The 22543-nt window shown below is 36.9% G+C and overlaps 1 protein-coding gene across 1 annotated transcript in view; it reads right to left on the bottom strand.

Annotated features, from left to right (window-relative positions):
- Positions 1-14516, bottom strand: part of Syngr (synaptogyrin) — a 32285-nt gene extending 17769 nt beyond the window's left edge. The window contains exons 1-2 of the mRNA XM_073989649.1: positions 14383-14516; positions 13457-14110 (exon numbers count right to left, since the gene is read on the bottom strand). Of these exons, the coding sequence (XP_073845750.1) occupies positions 13457-13585 (129 nt within the window). The 5' untranslated portion in view covers positions 13586-14110; positions 14383-14516. The remainder of the gene's footprint in view (positions 1-13456; positions 14111-14382) is intronic.
- Positions 14517-22543: the final 8027 nt, after the last annotated feature.

Here is a 22543-nt window from a genome sequence, read left to right as displayed (position 1 = left end):
CAATCACAACAGATAGCCACAGCATATTCCACTCAACTAGCCCAATTGCTTAATCAAAGCACTTCTCAACCCTATAAGATATCAGCGTAATGGCAAAGTATTGCCCACTCCATGCAAACAGCCGCAAAATCCATACTTGGATACCAGAGACCTATACCAAGGAATCCATTGTATGATCAGGAGTGTCGTGCTGCTACCGAAGAGAAAAATGCGGCATATAGGGCTACTTTACAATCAGTAGCAACGCGTAGCGCACGAGGGAGGTATCGGGAGAAAAGGAGGAGGAGAAACGTCTTTTCCGCAGGAAAAAGAGAGGGATGGAAAAGCGGGAGTGTGAACAAATCGAGATGTACAGGAGACAGAATGAAGTCCGAAATTTCTACCAATGAGTGAAACATCAAACTGATGTTTCCAAACTGTTGGTATCCAATAGTAGCGAAGTCGACGAAGATACCACAGATCCAATCCCAGAAGAGAAATGGAATGGCGGGAGTGTGAAAAAATCGAGATGTACAGGAGCCAGAATGAAGTCCGAAAATTCTACCAAAGAGTGAGACATCAAACTGATGGCTTTGGAACTGGCACATCCTCCTGTAGAGACCAGCAAGGTAATATGGTAACTGATACAGATAGTGTGCTAAGGATATGGAAAGAGCATTTTTCCAAACTGTTGGTATCCAATAGTTGCGAAGTCGACGAAGATACCACAAATCTAATCCCAGAAGATGGTATTGAATGTATACCACCCGGCCAAGATGAGGTAAAAACAGCAATAAACCGGCTGAAGAATAATAAGGCAGCAGGAGCTGATGGCCTACCAGCCGAGCTGTTTAAAACCGGAGGCGACACGCTGATAAGGTGTATTCATCAACTAGTTAGCACCATCTGGCAGGAAGAACGAGTACCCGACGATTGGAACCTGAGCATCCTGTGTCCCGTCCATAAGTAAGGAGATAAGACTTTATGCTCCAACTATAGGGGCATAAGTCTTCTCCCTATCGCCTACAAGATAGTGTCAGGGGTATTGTGCGAACGACTAAAGCCCATGGTCAACGAAATAATTGGACCATACCAATGCGGCTTTAGACCTGGCAAGTCCACCACTGACCAGATATTTACGCTGCGGCAAATCCTGGAGAAGACCCAAGAGATGCAGATCGACACCTACCACCTTTTTGTCGATTATAAAGCAGCCTTCGACAGCCCGCTGCGTTCAAAAGTATTCCAAGCCATGTCTGAATTTGGTATCCCCGCAAAGCTCATTCGGCTTTGTTAAATCACTCTAACTGACACAAGATCTTCAGTTAAAATAGGAAAGAACCTCTCCGAAGAGTTTTGTACCAAAAGAGGTTTCAGGCAAGGAGACAGCCTTTCGTGTGATCTTTTCAACATCCTGCTAGAAAATGTTATACGAGAGGCAAACATCAAAAGAAGTGGCACAATCTACACCAATAGCCACATGTTACTTGCATATGCTGATGATATAGACATCATGGCACGATCAGTAAAAGAAGTAACCGATACCTTTATGAAGGTCGAAGGAGAATCTGCTAAAGTTGGTCTGGCGGTAAACGGCGAGAAGACCAAGTTGATGGTGTCGACGCGCAATGCGTCCATTGTGACCAACTGTTGAAGTTGATTCTTATAATTTTGAGGTAGTAAAAGAGTTCGTATACCTCGGCACCGCCGCAAACACAACAAACGTCATCAGTTGTGAAATAAAAAGAAGAATTGTATTGGCCAACAGATGCTACTTTGGCTTAAGTAAGCACTTTAAAAACAAAGCCACAACTCGTCAAACAAAAATAACGCTTTACAAAACACTGATATTACCCATGCGGATGTATGGTTCCGAAGCCTGGGTAATTGCGTAATCAGATAAAACAGTGCTTGGCGTGTTTGAGAGAAAAATTCTTCGAAAGATCTACGGACCAATCTGCGTTGACGGTCAATATCGACGACGCATGAACCACGAGCTGTATCTGCTATACTAGGGATACGTAAAATCGATTTCGGTTAATCGATTAATCGATTATTAACCGTAAAATTTCCAAAAGTCGTAGTCGACTATTGACTGTGCGAAAACCGAATAATCGATTATTCTTAGTCGACTTTCGGAAGACGGAGTCAACTATTATTCGTAGTCAATCATTAGTCGTAATCTATTATTATTCGTAGTCGGCTATTAATCGTGGTCGACTATTAGTCGAAGTTGACTATTGGGTGTGCTAAAACCGTATAATTGACGGTACTTTTTTTATACATATAACCATCACGGATCGCATCAATGAAAATGCTCGATTATATTCGATTATAATCGGTTTTCGGCGGTTAACGATTAATCGAAAGTCGACTTTTAGAACACTCTCAAATAATCGACTAACCGAAAATCGAGTTTTAAGTTTATCACGAAAATCGAATAATCGAAAAACCGATTATTGCAATTCAGTGCGTATCGCTATGCTATACAGCGACATCAGTATAGTTAAACGTAACGAGATGCAGCGATTGCGTTGGCTAGGCCATATAATAAGAATGAGCGATGATGAACCCCCTAAAAAGGCGTATAAATTTGAGCCACATGGCGGTGCACGCAGAATTCGCAGGCCAAAGAATAGATGGCGCAAACAAGTGGATGAAGAGATGACAAGGCGCGGTATTTCAGAAAGAGAAGCACTAAACAGAGAGAATTGGAGATCTTTTCTTAGTTCGCTCTATGGAACAAATGTTCTGTAATGGGCCAGCTAAGTACGTAAGTAACATATAACCGGCTTTAATGAACCCGGTCTTTCTGCCGGGTTTTATTTGACGTTTATGCAATGGAATAAAAAGACAGTTGAAATCGAGTGGATTTCGTAAATGTAAACCTGGCATTGCTTTCAAATGTCAATTCCATTGTGTATACTTCAAACAAATCATCATGAAAAACGTTAACCTGGGAAATAAACATAAACAATAAACAGACTATTATAGTACGTTTACATGTAACCGGTTTTAATAAAACAACTGGGTTTGAAATGTCAATTCCATTGTGTATACCTCAAATAAATTCTCATAATGAAGGTCAACTCGGAAAAAATTATAATAGCTGCCAAATAATCGTCAAACAAATGTCGAAAAATCAGTTCTACCATTTTTTACCTGAAGAAATTTGTCGGGTAGTCTGTGGTAGAAAAGAAAGGCATTTCTGCTATCTCTCCTCTATCACTATCTTAAAAAATGCTTCCAGTTTAACATTTTTTTGGGGTTAAGGAACGCTTTGAATGTAAACAGGCTATTACTTAGGGGTTGTTCACACAATAAGTAATTTTATGCTAAATTTACATTTGCGAAATCCACTCGATTTCAACTGTCAATTCCATAGCTCAAACGTCAAATGAAATCTCATCTGAAATCCATTGGATTTCATTTGACGTTTAACTTATGGATTTGACACTTGAAATCGAGTGGATTTCGTAAATGTAAACCACGCATTACACATGTGCTGTCCCTTTATACATATATACATTAGTGTAAATAAACCCATAAACTTGGTTTAGACTACTCACTTATATGATGATAAAGTATATTATTTCGATTTATTTGACATATGTATATTGTATAGAAATGACAACCTAAGAACGCCAAATTTCATGAAAATTTATCAATGAAATCACGCTAGTGTGGACCGAGACTAATGCCAAGTTTACACTTGCGCTCTAAAATCCACTGGATTTCACGAAATCCTGAAATACATCCCGGTGTTTACACTTATTTTTTTGTTGATTTCATACATATCACAATGATAAAGGTAGATGCATACGCGCAGCTGATCGAACATGAATTTTCAAAACAAGTTGTTGCAAATTGAATTAGTCATCAAAAATATACGACAATATAGAACTTTACAACTTTATTTCGAAAATTATCGTATTAATTGTGTATAGAACCCGTTCCCGTACTCCGAAGTCTAGCAAGACTTACACTTCTCTTTAAACAAAAATAGCGCCGAATAACACCCTATTCTCCTGTTTTCTGCCATACAATTTTGGCATAGTAGAAACTAGCAATATGTTCATTATCATCTAAATACGATAGCTAATACGTTGATTTGCTGCAGTTTTTGCAATTTCGGTCATTTTTTCGTTCCCTTATTTTTTAAGAAATTTGTATGGGGAAGCAATTTTAGACATTTCGCTCTTTTTTCTAACATTACCATTAAAAAAGTACGAGAACGCAATGAAAAACAGCATTGTAACAAAGTAATCCAATATTTTTTATTTTGTTTAAAAATGTTGATTCTAAAATTTTTTGTTGCAGCAATTAACAATCTACCTTGTTTATTGTGATAAGTGAAAAGTGTTGCAACTTTTGGTACTTTTTCAGTCACAAACAGGGTTGTATATCATGTGTACTGTGATTTCGATGTTGATTTCGCTGAAATCACGAAATGAGATGATTTCATTTTTGTATGCGAAATCATGATAATTTTTGCTTGATTCCGCGCGAAATCACGAAATGCCTTCGAAATCACGAAAAGACGCCGAATGTAAACCAAACATAAGAACGCATAATTTCATGAAATTATTTCATTAAAGTCATTCTAGTTTGGACCGAGTCGTATATCGAGATCTATGCAAGAATAAGTAAAAAAACCTGCATCCATTTAATCCAACCATCTTTCCATTCGATAAATAATCGTAGACGTTTTCTTCTATGTACATATGTCCCGGTCCACACTAGAGTGGTTTCGTTGAAGAAATTTCAAGAAATTATGCTTTCATAGATCGAGTTCCATACTAAAGTAATTTGTTTCAATTGCTGTAGTGGGGAACTCGATCTAAGAACGCCTAATTTTATGATATTATTGCATTCAAATCGCTCTAGTGTGGACCGGGACTATGAGAATGCCCAAAGACGTTTTTTAACACTTCCATTCCACTGTGTCACAAATGTCATGTCCATAAATCGCAAAATGTCGTAATTTCAGATTTCTTTTGCCTTCAATGCTCAGTGGCATTGGAAGGTTGTTTTGTTTTTTTTTTATATTCTTCTTTCTTCAAACCCATACTATTAGCTAAATAATCACGATTTACTACTAGTCATGTCCATGACTACAATGGTCGGCCATGGTCAAATGTCTTTTTGTTATTGTAATTTTTCACTTTACAGTGTAAAAAAGGAAGGTGGTTGAGAACAAAAATGCTTTTGGAATCTGTCAATAACAATGGGAAAGTCCATTTATTTTACAAAAAAAGGTAAGAATCAAAAACAATGGTAAGATGTAAAGTAATAGGGAGAAAAGGGAAATGAAAATGTGTAGAACAAATGACATTTGTAGTACGTCATCTTAAACACTCATGTCTCATCTGAAACCATTCATGGATTCATATTAAATTTCCTTTGGCAGACAGCAGCAACAACAACAACAACAAAACGGACAATAACCACAAATAAAAGTTATGTGGGAACAATGGCATTGTGTGAATTTTTTGCATTTCTTTCATTCGCACATTCAGTTTCTGTTGTTGTAATTAGAAATGAGTTGGCCAAGTGGTTGGCAATAAATGTGACGTTTTGGGGTGTGAGGTGGTGGTGTGATTTCTGTATTCGAAGTCCAGAACAAATGAAATAGACAACTTTGTTGATTTGTTGAGACCAAATGATACAATTAGGACATAATACCCCGTTTGCACTTAACCGGATTAACCCAGTAGGTTTGGGTTTCAAATGTCAATTCCATAGCGTAAACGTCAAAAAATCCTCATATAGAAGGTTAACCCGACAAAAAGCTTTAGTGCAAACGCCGTTTTATATCCCGTTTGCATTTAAGCAGATTTAGTAAACCCACTGGGTTTCAAATGTCAATTCCATTGCTTATACATACGTCAAATAAAGTATGAAAGTATGACGGCAGAATGGGTTCGAAACTGCAGACTTTATAATTATTTCTACCTTCTTCATGCCTTTTCTTTTATTCCATTTTTTATTATTAGTTTCAATATTTAATAATTTAAGCAATTATTTTGTTCACACATTCCCCCTCTTCCAAATACGAGTATGTGTAATAAATTTTAATTATAACTTATACGCATTGTTGACCTTTAAAGCAACTTTTAGTTGGTGCCAGTACTTACCAAACTAAGAAACTACATGTGTTCTACTTAACGGTATAACAACTTTCTAATAACTTTGCCCCTTGTCTAACCTCAAAATAAAATAAAAAACGAAAGAGCATGTAAAAGCCATAAATCTTTACACGTATGTGTGAGTGTGATCCATAAAAAGTCCCAACCTTGAAATTTATTTTACAACTTTGTCCCACATACTTTTTATTGAAAGGACATAACTACATATTTATTTTATGTATAACCTCAACATATTTGTGAAATATCGTGCCCGACAACATCTCTCCCACCAACTAACACGACGTTTTATTCTAAAATGGGTCATATCATAAATTTTTCATTAGCAGAGCAAGTTCATCGATGACCTTCAAGTTTATTTCGCACCTGTTTGCATTGTTGCTGTTGTCAATGTTCGTTGGTATAATGCTTCTTGCCTTGTTTGTTTTGTTTTTGTTTCCTTCTCCATTGCTTTTTTTTGTTTATTATTTTTATGTGTTAAACAAACACAATTACCAAGAATAAATAGAAAAATAGAAATTGCAACTATAACAGAAATCTATGCATTTTGTTTGTTTTGTGAGCTCATGGATGGGTGTGGGTGTGACTGGGGTGTGTGTACGTACGTATGTATGTATGTTCAACTAGGAGTAAATGCATCGAATAGTTGTTTCATTCAAGAGACTCTCTTGTAGTTTATATTTGGCAAAATGTTAGTAAAGGCCACGGTACATAACACCACATTTAGACTATTATACTATGTTCACATTTACGAAATCCACTCGATTTCAACTGTCAATTCCATTGCTCAAACGTCAAATGAAATTCAATCGATTTCAGATGAGTTTTCCATTGACGTATACACAAAAGAATTGACAGATGAAATCGAGTGGATTTCGTAAATGTAAACACAGCATAACGGTATTTAGTTTATACAGTGGGTTTCAATTGACAAGTCCATTCAGTATACGCCAATGAAATCCTCATAAAGGAGGTTACACCTAATGTAAACATGGCAAACAAGGCCGTTTGCATTAGAGCTTCTTGCCATGTTCCTTACTAGGTGTTTACACAAGACAGACTGTCTGCAAATACAACTCTGAATTACTAACACATACATACATGTGTCGGCTGTCTCCCAGCTGTCTATCATTTTTTAACAGACAGTCGGGTTAAAAAATTTTTTACATTTTTGTAAAAAAGAATTGAGAAATGAAATTGAAATGTGTTGAAAACAAAATAACGTGAACAAGAACAAAATATGTGATCGGAAAATAAAAAGAAATCGATGATTTTCATTCATAATTTTACAACTGCATTTGCAGTTGTCTGGACGCCTATGTCACACAGGCAAGTTTTGGGTTTTTGACAATCAATACATGTACTCAACTGTCCTGTCATGTGTAAACGCAGGATTACACATTATAGGTTTGTTCCTTTACCTTTTAATGGTAAAAGTGGTAAAAGAGAAAAGTGTCAAAATTGCTCATAATTGTTCTCTCATGAACATTTTTACCAGAAAAGTAAAGGAACGGAACAATGGTAGATCTGGTAGCAATGTTAACAAGAAACATAAAAACATATTTTTTACCTGCAGAAATTTGTCTGGTAGCCTGTGGTAGAAGAGAAAGGCATATGTTCGTTTACTCAAAATTTGGATGTTGTTCGTTTACTCTTCAGTTGAATGCAAAATTCCTTAGCCGTTTACAAGAAGTTACTGGACTTGTACAAATTATTGAGTAAACGAACACACCTATTCTACCTATTCTGGATAAAGTTAATTGAGTTTTTGGGAGAGAGCGGGGATGATGGAACTCTTTATCTGTTAACCTACCACCAGAATTAGTCGCTTTTGACAGCTGGCCCATTCTCTCAGATCTTCGGGTAGACAAAGAATTTTCCAGAACATCATAACAGCTGCAGCTGCTCGCTACGTACCTGCTGGTCGAATACCCGAAATCAGATCAAATTTCCTAACAGAGACGACGGAAATAGGGAACTAAAGGCCTGAGTACATAAGCTATCTCGCCTGGTTGCCTTGCTTTCCTGGTTCATTTCCGACATAATAAAAATAAAAGAATAAAGAAGGCCGAGCAAATTTCGAACTGGGTTGCTCTTTTCTTTTTTATTGTTTTATCAGAAGTAAGCAAGGTAAGCAGGCGAGGCAGCTTATGTACCCAGGCCTTTACTGTTGAAGACAACAGCCTTGCTACACCTTTTTCAGATGTAATTCGAATGACTTTAATTGTAATTCGAGAATTCCATTTGTAATTCGAATTATTCCACTTGTAATTCAAATTATTCCATTTGACATTCGAAATATTCAATTTGTTATTCAAATTATTCTATTTGTAATTCGAATTATATCATTTGTTATTTGAATTTTTCCATTTATAATTCGAATTATTCCATTTGTAATTCGAATCATTTTATTTGTAATTCGAAAAAGCCAAATATAAAATCAATCCAAAAAGTATTTTGTAATTTTTTTTGTTTCGTATTGCAAATAAAATGATTCGAATTACAAATGGAATAATTCGAATTACAAATAAAATAATTCGCATTACAAATGGAATAATCAGCATTACAAATACGAATTACAAATAGTATACCTCGAATAAGAAATGGAATAATTCGAATAACAAATGGAATTCTCGAATTAGAAAATGAAAGTTTACGAATTACAACTAAAATGTTTTGAATTACATCTGAAAATGGTGTAGTGACAGTAACAGTTCCGAAGGGGTGCGTGTGTGATTTATAGAGTACCGCGAGAGTGATAGGTCCAAGAGGAGTGCGCTACGCCTTATAAGAGCCATCTCAGTCAAGGAGATAGCAAGCGTTTGGCCCACACGGAATCTTAATGGTAATGCTTAAGCGATTGGATAAACCGGAGTCGAAAGTTTGAAAAGTGTCTGTCATCAATTTATAGTTAGCCACTCATACTGTGACAGAAGGCTGGGAAGCCAGACAAGCAGACACGAATAGTATAGGCCGATTTCTCTCCTGTCGTTAACAGCGAAGTTTTTATAGCCCATTTAGATATGACTTCATCAGCCGGATTTAGCACATTATCAGGTTTTATTTGCTAAATCCAGCCAAAATCTACCAGATTTCCCATACAAAAATAAATCCTCGTATTGAGTGGATTTGTTTTAAATCTGGCATAAATCCTCGTATACAACTCTGTTTTTTGCAACATGTTGCTAGAAAATACAAACAGTTGCAAGCTGGCACAAGAAACAAGGTAGATGCATTGGTGAATTGCTACACTAAAAATAAATTAAAATGTAAAAATTTGTAAACAAGGCGGAAAAAATAAATTTGTTTTGATGCACAAAGTTGTTAGCATTAGTAGCATAATGTGCTAACATTTTCAGTATTAAACAATAAATTTGTAATTTGTCGTATTTTTTTGAGACGAATTCAATTTACAAAAAATTCTTTTGACGTTTCAAATTCGATCAGATTGGCTGATGCATCTACCTTGGTAATTCTGCTATGAACAAAAATCAGCTGACTGCCATTTAAATCCTCCAAAATGTATATCTAAATGCAATGAGATTTGTGTCTAAATGAGCTATTGGAGACACTACTCCTCTCCGTGATGAGAAGCTGTTTCTCAGTTGCCCAACATCAGCACGGATTTCGCAACATGCACAGTACCACAACAACATTACACGCCGCATCCCCACATATCAGTCGAGTATTGAAACAGAACAAGAAAGGATGCTTCTAAAGACACTTTGTGAAAGAAAGGGTACTTCCAAAGACACTTTATGAAAGATAGGGTGCTTCTATAGCCCCTTTCTGAAAGAAAGGTTGCTTCTCTGGACTCTTTCTGAAAGAAAGGCTGCATCTATGGACCCTTTCTGAAAGAAAGACTGCTTCTATGGACCCTTTCCCAAAAAAGGGTGCTTCTATTGAACCTTTCTGTAAGAAAGGCTGCTGCTATGAACCTTTTATGAAAGTAAGGGGTTTCTATAGACCATTTGTGAAAGAGAGATTGCTTCTATGGATATTTTCTGAAAAAGAAACACCCTCTTCAGACCCATTATGAAAGAAAGTGTGTTTCTTTATACCCTTTCTGAAAGAAAGGATGCTTCTTTGGAATCGGTGCTTCTTTAGATCCTTCCTGAAGGAAACGGTGCTCCCGTAGACCCTTTCTTCAGAAAGGGTGCGTCTTAGCCCTCTACTTTAAGAAAGAGTGTTTCTATAGCCCCTTCTTTAAGAAAGGGTGCTTCTATAGCCCCTTCCTTAAGAAAGGGTGCTACTATAGTCCCTTTTTCAACAAAAGGGTGCTACCATAGCCCCTTCCTTAAGAAAGGGTGCTACTATAGTCCCTTTTTCAACAAAAGGGTGCTACTATAGTCCCTTTTTCAACAAAAGGGTGCTACCATAGCCCCTTCCTTAAGAAAGGGTGCTACTATAGTCCCTTTTTCAACAAAAGGGTGCTACTATAGTCCCTTTTTTAACAAAAGGGTGCTCCTATATTTCCTTCTTCCTGCTTCCGTAGCCGTAGAAAGGGAGCTTCCGTAGCCCCTTCTTGAAGAAAGGTGCTTCCGCTGTCTCCTTTAAGAAATGTGCTTCCTTAGCCCCCATCATTAAGAAAGGTGCTTCCGTAGCCTTTCTTAAAGAAAGGGTGCTCATATAGGTCCTTTCTAAAATAAAGAGAGCTCCTATGGGCCCTTTTTAAGCAAACGGTGCTCCTAAAGACCCTTTTTTAAGAAAAAGGTGTTCCAAAAAACGTTTCTGAAAGCAAGTGTGATCCTATATACCATTTCGGAACGAAAGGGTGCTCCTAAAGACCCTTTGCGAAACAAGGGGTGCTTCTACAGACCCTTTCTAAAATAAAGGGAGCTTCTATAGACCCTTTCAGAGACAAAGGGCGCTTCTATAGACCCTTTCTGAAAAAAGGGTGCTTCTATATACCCTTTCTGAAACAAATGGTGCTTCTTGAGACCCTTTCTGAAACAAAGGGTGCTTCTATAGACCCTTTCTGTAACAAAGGGTGCTTCTATAGACCCATTCTGTAACAGAGGGTGCTTCCATAGACCCTTTCTGAAACAAAGGGTGCTTCTATAGACCCATTCTGTAACAGATGGTGCTTCTATAGACCCATTCTGTAACAGATGGTGCTTCCATAGACCCTTTCTGAAACAAAGGGTGCTTCTATAGACTTATTCTGGAACAAAGGGTGCTTCTATAGACTTATTCTGAAACAAAGGGTGCTTCTATAGACCCTTTCTGAAACAAAGGGTGCTTGTATAGACTCTTTCTGAAACAAAGAGTACTTCTGTAGCCTCTGTATTTACGAAAGGGTGCTTCTATAGCCCCTATATTTATTAAAGGTTGCTTCTATAGACCCTATATTTATTAAAGGGTGCTTCTATAGCCCCTATATTTATTAAAGGGTGCTTCTATAGCCCCTATATTTATTAAAGGGTGCGTCTATAGCCCCTATATTTATTAAAGGGTGCTTCTATAGCCCCTATAATTATTAAAGTGTGCTTCTATAGCCCCTATATTTATTAAAGGTTGCTTCTATAGTCCCTATATTTATTAAAGGGTGCTTCTATAGCCCCTATATTTATTAAAGGGTGCTTCTATAGCCGCTATATTTATTAATGGGTGCTTCTATAGCCCCTATATTTATTAAAGGGTGCGTCTATAGCCCCTATATTTATTAAAGGGTGCTTCTATAGCCCCTATATTTATTAAAGAGCGTTTCTATAGCCCCTATATTTATTAAAGGATGCTCCTATATAGACACTTTCGGAAATAAAGGCTGCTTCTATGGACCCTTTCTAAAAGAAAGGATGCTCTCTCCCTCTGCTTCTATAGATTATTGCTGGCTGGCCTGTATTGACGCTTTCTGAAAGAAAGCGGACTTTTATTTTATTATTTTATATTATTACTTTTTTACCTATCCTAACTTTTTTGTTTGATGTTATGTAGGTGTTTACCCCCAAATCCCGCTCTTTCAAAATGAGATTTAATTTGAAAATAAGTGTGTTTATTAGAAATTAAATTTAAAACCTTTGGGAGAACACATTACACACACGCCACATATCCTTTGATATTAGTGTCCCAAATATCCTCACGACAATTCCCTGAGAACATTTACTACAAAAACAATGTTTATATAAATGTTTGCGTTCCCATTGGAATAACTTGTGAGATATGTTTATATTTTGTAATAGAACACAAATTGCAGCAACAACAACAACATAATGTGTTATAAAACACCATTGAGAATGTCTTTGATATGATGGAAGTCCTTGTTGGATGAAAATGTTATTTTTTTACATCTTCTTCTTGTTTAAAGCAAGTGCTCAACTTTTAACGTTACGACTTCTTAAGGACTTCTTTGAGTGGTTGCTAGAGGCGATTTGTGTTTATTCGTTTGTTTGCTAGTCTATAATTTGAGGGTATGTCAGTCAGCACTTAAATGAGTAAGTGTGGATTTGGTGAAGGGGGGAGATTTGTTATCCCAGGGGATAAAAGAAAATAAATTGCAGGATTATGATTTCATAAAATGACAAGACATGTGAGTGTGTGCGGGTGTATATTTGTGAGCTTTCAAAGAGCTGTCAAATAAAAAAGGAATTGTTAAATAATTTCTGAAGGATACCTTCCTTCACGAGTTCCTTGTTAATGCAAACCTTGTATCTAATCTAATGAAATTGAAGAGAAACACAAAAACAAAAAACAACGCCAAAATCAATAAAACAAATTTGCATAATGTATGTACCCTACATACATCGCTGTTCTAGTTGTTGTTGCTGTTTATATATTAGTTTTTTTGTACATATGTATGTATGTACATACATGCTGTGTAGTATATAGCCATGTCCTTAGAGTATATACTAGGAGAAAAAAAACGAAAACATGGCCATAACAAAACAGTGACAAAAGAACGTCAACATAAAACTAAAGGAATTTGAAGGGTTTTTGGGGGTGGTTTTGAAAAAAAAATCATAAATTCCATTACTAGTTACTTAAAACAAGGATATCTGTAGATACTCTGCACCAAATGAAATACAGTTTTTGTTGACAATAAATTTGGGTATTAGATTCCATTATTTGTTTGTCTTCCATTAATTACAATTTTTTTTTTATTTTCAAATCATCATTCATGTTTAATTTTTTGGTTCTAAAGGCCTGCGTACATAAGCTGCTCTGCCTGATTGCCTTGCTTTCCTGCTTCATTTTTGACATAATAAAAATAAAAGAATAAAGAAGGCCGAGGAAATTTCGAACTGGGTTGCCCTTTTCTTTTTTATTCTTTTATCAGAAGTAAGCAAGGTAAGCAGGCAAGGCAGCTTATGTACGCAGGCCTTAATGCTTACCCAACACAAGGCTCGTATCACAACTTGAGGTTTCATGGCAAATGAGAGTGGGTCGAAGGCGCCACCCGCCTTGCCACCACCATAGGCTCCGCCAGCGTTCATATTCAATATTTGATTTAGCATATCCATTTTTGGTTACAGCAACAAAAAAACGGAACACGAATTTTCCTTAAAAGAATATTATTTAAACGCGAGGAGCAATAACTTAGCGCTCCTTTGGGTCTAAATTCCCTTTTTAAACCGTTTTTATGTTTTTTTTTCAATTCCGTTTCTTTTTTCTTTGATTCTCTACACTTTATGTAATTTGTTTCCTTTCAGGTTCTAGTGTAAATAATTGCCTTCAAATTTAGACGTTTTTATGTTTTTTCACGTGCACACATACACACACACAAAAAGGATAAAACAATAAAAAGTCCCGTAGTTTCTTTTTTTCACTCTTTTTTCAAAACAAGTAACGTTTTGCGTCTAGTTTTCTTAGATTTCTTTTCTTGTTGGATTATTATTTTTTTAATATTTAAGGACCCGAAAAGGAACAGGAGGCAGAGAGAATATCTTCCTTCCTTTGTATCCTTTACTCGTTGCTTTATATCTCTTGCTCTGGAAACCTCGTATACTGACTGTCTAATGACTTTTGTGTGGTCTTCTTAGAAGCTGCTGCTAAAGAGAAACGAACACGGTATCGAGTATTGTTGATGACTTTGACATGTATGGGTTGCGGTTGTGTGTATACTACACACGAGACTCCCCTTTTGATAGTCGTTTTTTAGATTTTTTTTTCTTAAAAGAATCAAGAGAGGGTTGTAAGCGAGTTTCAACACATAAATCTCACAAGTAACTGTGTCTGGCCAGGGTGGCGTATACGTATTATTTGTATTTATTTTATTATTATTTTTTATATATATTTAAATCACAATTTTTTTAATTACTCTCTTTATGTTATAATCTTCTCTTTATTTTAATTCATAAATATTTTTTCTCTCTAAATTTTTGCAGAATAACTGAAATTTCTTTTCGTTTACAAAGCGCGCCTTTGTTTTCGTAACAAATACCAAATCGAACTGAATTGAATTTTTGTTCAATTTTTTCTTTAGCTTACATCGGATGTGGGAGGCAAGAGAGCTTTTATGTAAAGCAATCATAAATAAGAAGAAAAGCTTTAAAAGAAAAACTACCCCTAAAAAGAGATTTGGGAAAAGGTAACAAAAGGAAAAGGTCTAATGGCATTATTTACACTCGTTATAAAGAAAGACGTTAGATTTGAAAAGAAATTTAAATAAAACCAAGTAAAAAAACGTTAACTTCGACCGGGTCAAATTCGAACAATTTAGGCGGAAAATACAGATAATAATCCCAAGTATTTGAAATTATGCTTGGTTTACATTACGAAATCCACTCGATTTCATCTGTCAATTCCTTTGCGTATACGTCAAATGAAAACTAATCTGAAATCCATTGGATTTCGTTTGACTTTTAATCAATGGAAATGACAGTTGAAATCGAGTGGATTTCGTAAATGTAAAAAAAGCATTAGGCGCTTCCATGGCACAATCCATCGAAATGAGGAGCTCTTAGTGGGATAGAATCAAATTGCCCTTAGCACTGGAAGCTGACATTATACTTCTTTTGCCTTAGTAGCATATATGCTTTCAGATAATTCCGCTAAACTATTTTTAGCTCCGACAAAGTTTGTCGCATTGTCACAATATATATTCTGGCAGTGTCCACGACGAGCAATAAACCGCTTTAGGGCACCAATGAATGCTTCAGTGGATAAGTCGTATACTAGTTCTAAATGAACTGCTTTTGTTGCAAAGCAGCAGAACACAGCTACATATGCCTTAGTTGGTCTTTTGCCCCTCACCTTGTAATGTACCCAAAATGGTCCACAATAGCCTACTCCAAAGTTTATGAACGGTCGAGCAGGAACTATCCTTGTTGCTGGCAGATTACCCATTATTTGCTGATATAGTTGTGGCTCTAGTAGCTCTAGTGCATCATACGCATTTTTGAACAGTTGATCTTGCTGTTATTTTGCCTTTGATTGGCCAAAATCGCTGCCTTATTGTGTTTAACAGTGCTTGAGGCCTACAGTGTTTGTTCTCTTCATGAGTCATCGTGAATAGCAATTTCACCAAAGGATCGTTATATGGCAATATCATCGGATGTTTTGCATCTGGTAGTAGCATGGAATGTTCCAATCTCCCTCCGCCGCGAAGGATACCTAGAAGTATGATTGGCTGCTTTTCAGCTCTCAATTCTGTATTTCAGCTGCGAATTCGGAAGATTGTATAGCGTGTGTAAACAGGGATCCGATGTTATGATATAAACACAGGTCTTTCCGTTTTGAATGCGTTATATGCACTGTTTATTAAAAGTAAAATTATTCTGAAGAACTATATAGTAAAATATTATTTAACCCCACTTATCTAGTGTGTAGAAAAGAGAAATGGAGAGCGCACTTATGTGTACGAACTCATCTGCCATACAATCTTATGGAGAGGTCGTAAAATACACGATAATGCTTACCCTTTTCAAGTGGACTGTATTTAAACTAGATCCCTACTTAACAAAATGATCTCTAATCTACACACGCAACCCTCACCAAGACATTCACTATCTTTATTAGAAAATTAATATGTTCTTCCGTGAACATCTTGGGGGCCCAAAAATGCTTATGAAATATAATCAAAATTATTTTATAATATCAAAATTAGAAATATCAACTAAAATTCTAAATACAGAAATATAAAAAATCAATGTTATTGTAGCAGCAATCTAAGTAACAACACCCAGGATGCTTCTCCATCTTTCCATCCAGTCTCTCTTGTACGTTCCACCTTTGTCTGCTGGCTTTATCTTCCAGGCTAAACCATTTTCATTTAGCTGCACCTTAATTCTAGGAGCCCGTAACTCGTTCTTTGGCAGCTTCATTTCTCTAGCCTTTAGCATAGTCTTCCTGCGGCTTTTAAGACAGTCATGCTTCTTTGTCCCTTTAGTTGCCTTGGCTATCATGACAGCAGTGTGCCCTGATTCCATACTTCTCGAGGTTTCCGCACCTTCAGTACACCATTTTTCTGCTATTCACTCAACAGTAGTCCATTTTCGTCTTGCGGATTTATTTATTGACCGTCAATCGCTGCATCCTCATTGGCCACACACTTTGCTACCAACTCATCGCGCTCCGTTTCAGCTCTACTACGTGCTCTCTCAGAGGCATCCAACTCTTCTTTTAAATTCAGCCTTTCTGCTCTCGAAGCCTTGACTACGCGTTCTGCCTCCAGGTTTGCCGCTATTAATTCTTCCTTAGCTTCCTTAGATTCCTCAGCCTCACGCAAAGCATTCTTGGCTTGCTCATTAAGAGTCTTGACAAGCTTCACTGCGTATTCCGTTTCGTCTTTGTACGATTTCATGGCTTCCTCCATGGCCATAATCTTAGCTTCCATTTTCTTCATGGTCGCCACAGCTGCCTTGGGTTCCTTTCGCTCTTCATCCATTTCTGATGCAAGCTCATCTACTTGCATTTTTAGGCCGTGGACTTCCTTTTTGGCCTCTTCATCTTTAGTGTGTAGGTCTCGAATAACCTCACACTGAGCGCTCAGTCTGGCTTCAAGGCTTACTTTAGCCTCTTCAGCTTTTTTCAGATCCATTTCAAGAATCCTATTCATGGCTCTCGATTTCGTCGTTTTACGCTCAAACTTCCATATCACCTGGTTCTTCTTCCTCCAATGACAGGGGTATTATGGGAAATTTCATCCTTCCGACCATATCTTTTACAACCTGTCTCACCAGCTCATCCGTCTTGGTAAACAGTTGGAGCATTTTCTCCTTTACCATTTTGTTTTGAACTGCCAGGTTCGATGCTGCAGCCTGATGAGTCTCGACGTACTAACAAATCTTTTCGTGGTAGTCTTCAGACTGGGTTTCATTGATCTATTCAATAGCCCAGATGAGGAGACCATGAAGCCTCTCCACTTCTTCCTTATTTTTTGCCGTCTTCTCGTTTTGCCGCAGCATGGTAAATGTCCCTTCCTCTACGGACAATATCCCCCCTTGGATATTAAGACTTCACCTATTGCCACTTGCTGACCCAATTTCCTCACTGTGAAGCAAATTGTCAGCTTTCCAGATCTTTGGTGTCGGCCAATGATCCGGCTCGAAGGACCAATGTAAACAGGGATCCGATGTTAGGATAGAAACACAGGTCTTTCTTTTTGAATGCGTTATATGCACTGTTTATTAAAAGTAAAATTATTCTTAAGAACTAAATAGTAAAATATTATTTAACCTACTTAGCTAATGTGTAGAAAAGAGAAATGGAGAGTGCACTTATGTGTACGAACGCATCAGCCATACAATCTTATGGAGAGGTCGTAAAATACTCTTATCTTACATGCGCATACATGTTAGCAAGCAACCACATGATTATTAGACTGCTCATAGATTGCCTCAATCAATCTATTTCAGACATACCACATGTGGCAATGGAAATTCCTATCTCCTTTCTTCTAACGACCTCCCACGATAAGGAGGTCTGTTTGCCACATGCTTACTCTTTTCAAGTGGACTGTATTTAAACTAGATCCCTACTTAACAAAATGATCTATAATCTAAACACGCAACCCTCACCAAGACATTCACTATCTTTATTAGAAAATTAATATGTTCTTCCGTGAACATTAAGTAATTAAGCGAAGAGATTGATCTAACTCTTTGGAATTAAGTGCCATGTTCTCAGGCCGGTCTGTTCTTTGTATTCGTGAGTTTCTTGTAAATCTAAGCACGTATTCGACAATTCTTTGCAATTTCCTGAAGGAATTTCTATGTTCGATTCCATATATGAAATGGATGTCAGCAGTTACTATTGCTGTAGTAGCTGCTCCCTTTAACTCCATGTTATTGGATATATCATTTTGAGAAGAGAGTTTAGCCGGCCAGAGTTCCTATTTTCCATGAAGAAAAACTGGTCCATGGAACCATAATCGACATTTAGACAGGTCTGCTGGTTGAAGTCCTTGGGAAAGAATGTCGGCAGGATTTTCTTTTGATGGTATGTGTTTCCATTGTTCTGTTAATGTTTGGATAATTGATACCCCATTAGACCATGTTTATATTATAGACTTTTGCAGACTTCTTAATGAAGATTTATTTGACGTATAAGCAAAGGAATTGACATTTGAAACCAGTGGGTTTGTTAAATCTGGATATATTTATATAAACGTACTATTAGCCACAAAAGATTTATATAAAGTTGACTGTGACTTTATCCAGGCCGGTACAATTTCAGAATCGGTCTATAGAAACATAGGATGTTCTTGAAGCCTTAAATCGATATTTACTCTGTTAGCTAGCTAAGCTGCTACTACTGCGGCACATAGTTCCAGTCGAGGCAATGTTTGTTGTTTCAAAGGAGCCACCCTAAATTTAGCACAGATCAGACGCACAGCTACGCGTCATCCTTTGTAAGAGATCGGTTGTATACAGCTGCGCCAAAAGCTCTTTCAGATGCATCGGCAAACACATGCAATTGTGTTTTTGTCGGAATTTCCCCACAAAATACATGTCGTGGTATTTTGAAGTTGTTGAGACCTTCCAATTCACTTCGAAATATCTTCCAAGTAGCACAATAGCTCATCCCAATCCCAATGAGAGAAGTCTCCATTGTCCCTTATGGGATGTTTGTGGAACAATTATTATTATATAGCTCATCCCAATCTAATGTAAGCTGCCACAGCTGCTGAATAAATATCTTTGCTTTCACAACAACCGGAGCCAGTAGACCAAGAGGATCGAAGAGTTTCGCGAGTTCAGACGTAAGTCCCGGTCCACACTAACGTGAATTTCACTAAAAAATTTCATGAAATTGGGCGTTCTTAAATCGAATTCCGCACTACAGCAATTTTATGATTTTACTTTACTATGGAAGTCGATCTAGAGACGCATAATTTCATACAATTTTTTCAATGAAATCACTCTAGTATGGACCGGGACTAGCTGAGTGTTTTGAGATTACTTGATGATGATCGATATTTGTCTTCATGCCGAATTGATCTGCAGGAGGCATCCAATATAATTCCAATGTTCTTTTTTATCGTTTTGCTTACCATAATTTACGCAATCTTCATCTCGCACAACTGTATCGATTGATGAATACACTGGACAATTTCCATCTACCATATTTAACATGATTTTGTTAATTGAATTCACATCACAATATTTTGCTGTCAGTAAGGCACGTTCTTACAGACACTTATGGTTTTTAATGTTGGAGTTATTATTTGGAAATACACGTTTGATTAAGTCATTGCATGCTTCCGTAACTGTACAAAACCCTGGTGGAAAAGATATCGGATTTGTTGTAGGATCACAACGTAGTTTTCCGTTTCCCAATTCGAATAAATCATTTGAAAATATTGGTGCCGATACATGGTAGAACAAATATAAGGTAAAGTTAATACTACAACAAATACAACTCGAACAACAACCACAAAGGAATTTGTTTTTGTTTGTAACGTTACTGCCAGTTGTATTTGTAAACTAAACAAGGAAATGTCTATAAATTATTGGAATTTAAAAAACTTATAATTTTTCACATTTGGTTGAATATTTTGGAAAACATGAATGAAAATTCGTTACATTTTCAATTTTTATGGTTCCACATCATTCCACTAAATGCATAAATTCTCGCAGAAAGTAGAATTCTTGCAGAAAAGTTTGGGGTCGCTGGAAATTCATAGAAAAGGAGAAGCTGTTTCAATGTTTTGTTTTAGAAATCAAAGAAGCACTTGTTTATTAGGGCTTAATTTTTTAAATTTTAACAAAATACCTCACATATTAACAAACGTTGTATCGCCTCTACAAGCGGTGATTTACTGCGCGGCTTATCGTTCGAGCTTGGAGGAGGTTACATATCATTGATATGAAGAAGTCTTTCTGGGAAATGGTTTTTTCCGAATGATATATTTTTTTTTCTCAAAAAATATATGTCCCTAATGTACATCGAAATAGAAATAAATGTATAAAATGTCATATGAAATTTGACACTAACACTACAACCCAGTTCAGTCAGCTGGGTATTACTGCTACCTTTTCTTGTTCTACCATGGTGCCGATATGTCATTTTGAAGTTGTACGCGCAAAAGAACTGATGACTTAAGGCATGCATTTATTTCATCTGCTGGAGTTGAACGTGGAAAACTGCAAGTGTTTGTCTAAAATCTCCAGCTAATAATAAGAGCGCTCCGCCAAATAAACGTGAATTGCTTCTCAAATCTCTCAACGTCCGATCTAAAGCTTCTAGAGAATTTTTATGTGCCATCGTACATTCGTCCCAAATTATAATTTTCTTTATGTTGCATGTGTGCCCTGCATTCAAATGAATGTTCAGTGGCAACTTAAGAGCCGAATGCGCGGTCTTTCTACCTTCTAATAATGTAGCTACTATACCTGTTGAAGCTGTAGCTGCCGCAATATTGCCTTTTGACCTGATTTGTGCCAAAATTAGTGAGATCAAAAACGTTTTTCCAGTACCTCCTAGAGCGTCCAAGAAAAGGAATCCTCCAGAATCGTTGTTTATGGCGGTTGTTATTGTGTTGCATACAAGTAGCTGTTCAGTATTTAAAAGGGTTGCATTTGTAGATACATACTCTCGCAAATCATTCCGGTTGTAGTTTTTTCATTATGAACATCTCGATTATGAGCGTTGTTGTCGGATCTTACAGCACATGGCATTCCTACTTGTTGCAGTGTCTTGTTGCTGATGTCTAAACACTTATTTTCTAATAAGACCATAGCTTCATTATACATAACATCTGATATGTCCCTTTCTGGGTTGTCTTCTTCTTCGCGTACTCGGTGTAAGATATCCTCAGTCATGTAGTATTTGAATTTATTCCAAAGGTTAGTTGGGTTTGCTGGGAAGCATGTTGTCAATATTGCAAATAGAGCCCTTATTTGAGATGAATTCGCAGTTGTTGAAGCTTCTGACAATGTTGTTTCCCAGTGTAAATCATTTTCAAGCAATTTCAATTTTTCACATGCTTCACGGTAATTTTGGCATACAATTCCATTAACAGTACGAAGATGTTGAAATGATATTGGCCCTCGAACATTAATAAGAAGTAGACGAAGAAAAACATTCCGCGTTCGAAGGATGAACTGCATAAATCCTGCCAAGTGCGTTAGTGGAAAATAAATTTGGATATCCCCCAACGCGTTTTCCTTGTTTTCGACGTTGGAATTTTTTTCTGTTGCATTCCATGTGTAGTATGTGGGCACTTCCGCATATAGAAGTGTTCTAGCAAAAACATCCTCCCGACAGAGATCGAAGAAAGCAGTCAATGTTGTAGCTGGAGGGTTGTTTGCCCTCTGTCGTGCATTAGCTTCGGTAAAATATATACGCTGGCCGTTTTCGCGGTGAACTGATAAATGCACAACTGTTGGATGTCTTTCGTGTATGGGGAAACCAAAGATTCGCCACACTGTTTCATTGCTACTTATATACCGTGCCAACTGATACTGAGTAATTTCGTCTCTAGGATTTTCTACCGAAAACACAGCCACATCTGTAGTGGGATTCTCAAACTCATTTTTTGAGTTAACGACAAAAATCGGTAACTTTAAAACGCAAAATTATGAATGAAACGTTCAAATAAAAGTTGACAACACTGTTGCTATCGGTAGAACTTTTCGACTACTTTTTAATGGTCGTTAACTTGCCGAATAATATCGTTAATTACCGAAATCAAAAGCATTTTAGTTTTAACGATTTTTGTCGGTAACTTCAAAAATGTGTTAGAGAATCGCACTACTGATCCCTTGGTGACATATTTCCAAATATATTTTATAGATTGTACCGAATTACAGAACTCTACATTTATGTGTGCTTTAAACGTTTTCGAAAGTAGAGGACAATATGGCGCGACCCATCTGTTGTCAACTGGAATTTCGATGTTCCGAACTTTTATTGAAATTGATTGGCCACCATTAGTAGTGGATCTTCTGCCGTATAGAAGATATCCATCAATTCCCGTTATTGTATCCCCAAATAACTGTCGTGGATATTTCTTTTGTGCATTTTCCATCAACCAT

This window comes from Musca autumnalis, unplaced genomic scaffold (assembly GCF_047663935.1).
Source record: "Musca autumnalis isolate F117 unplaced genomic scaffold, ASM4766393v1 scaffold_5, whole genome shotgun sequence".
Taxonomy (NCBI): domain Eukaryota; kingdom Metazoa; phylum Arthropoda; class Insecta; order Diptera; family Muscidae; genus Musca; species Musca autumnalis.
Note: the sequence above shows the minus strand (reverse complement) of the source record. Positions and strands in the feature narration are given on the sequence as shown.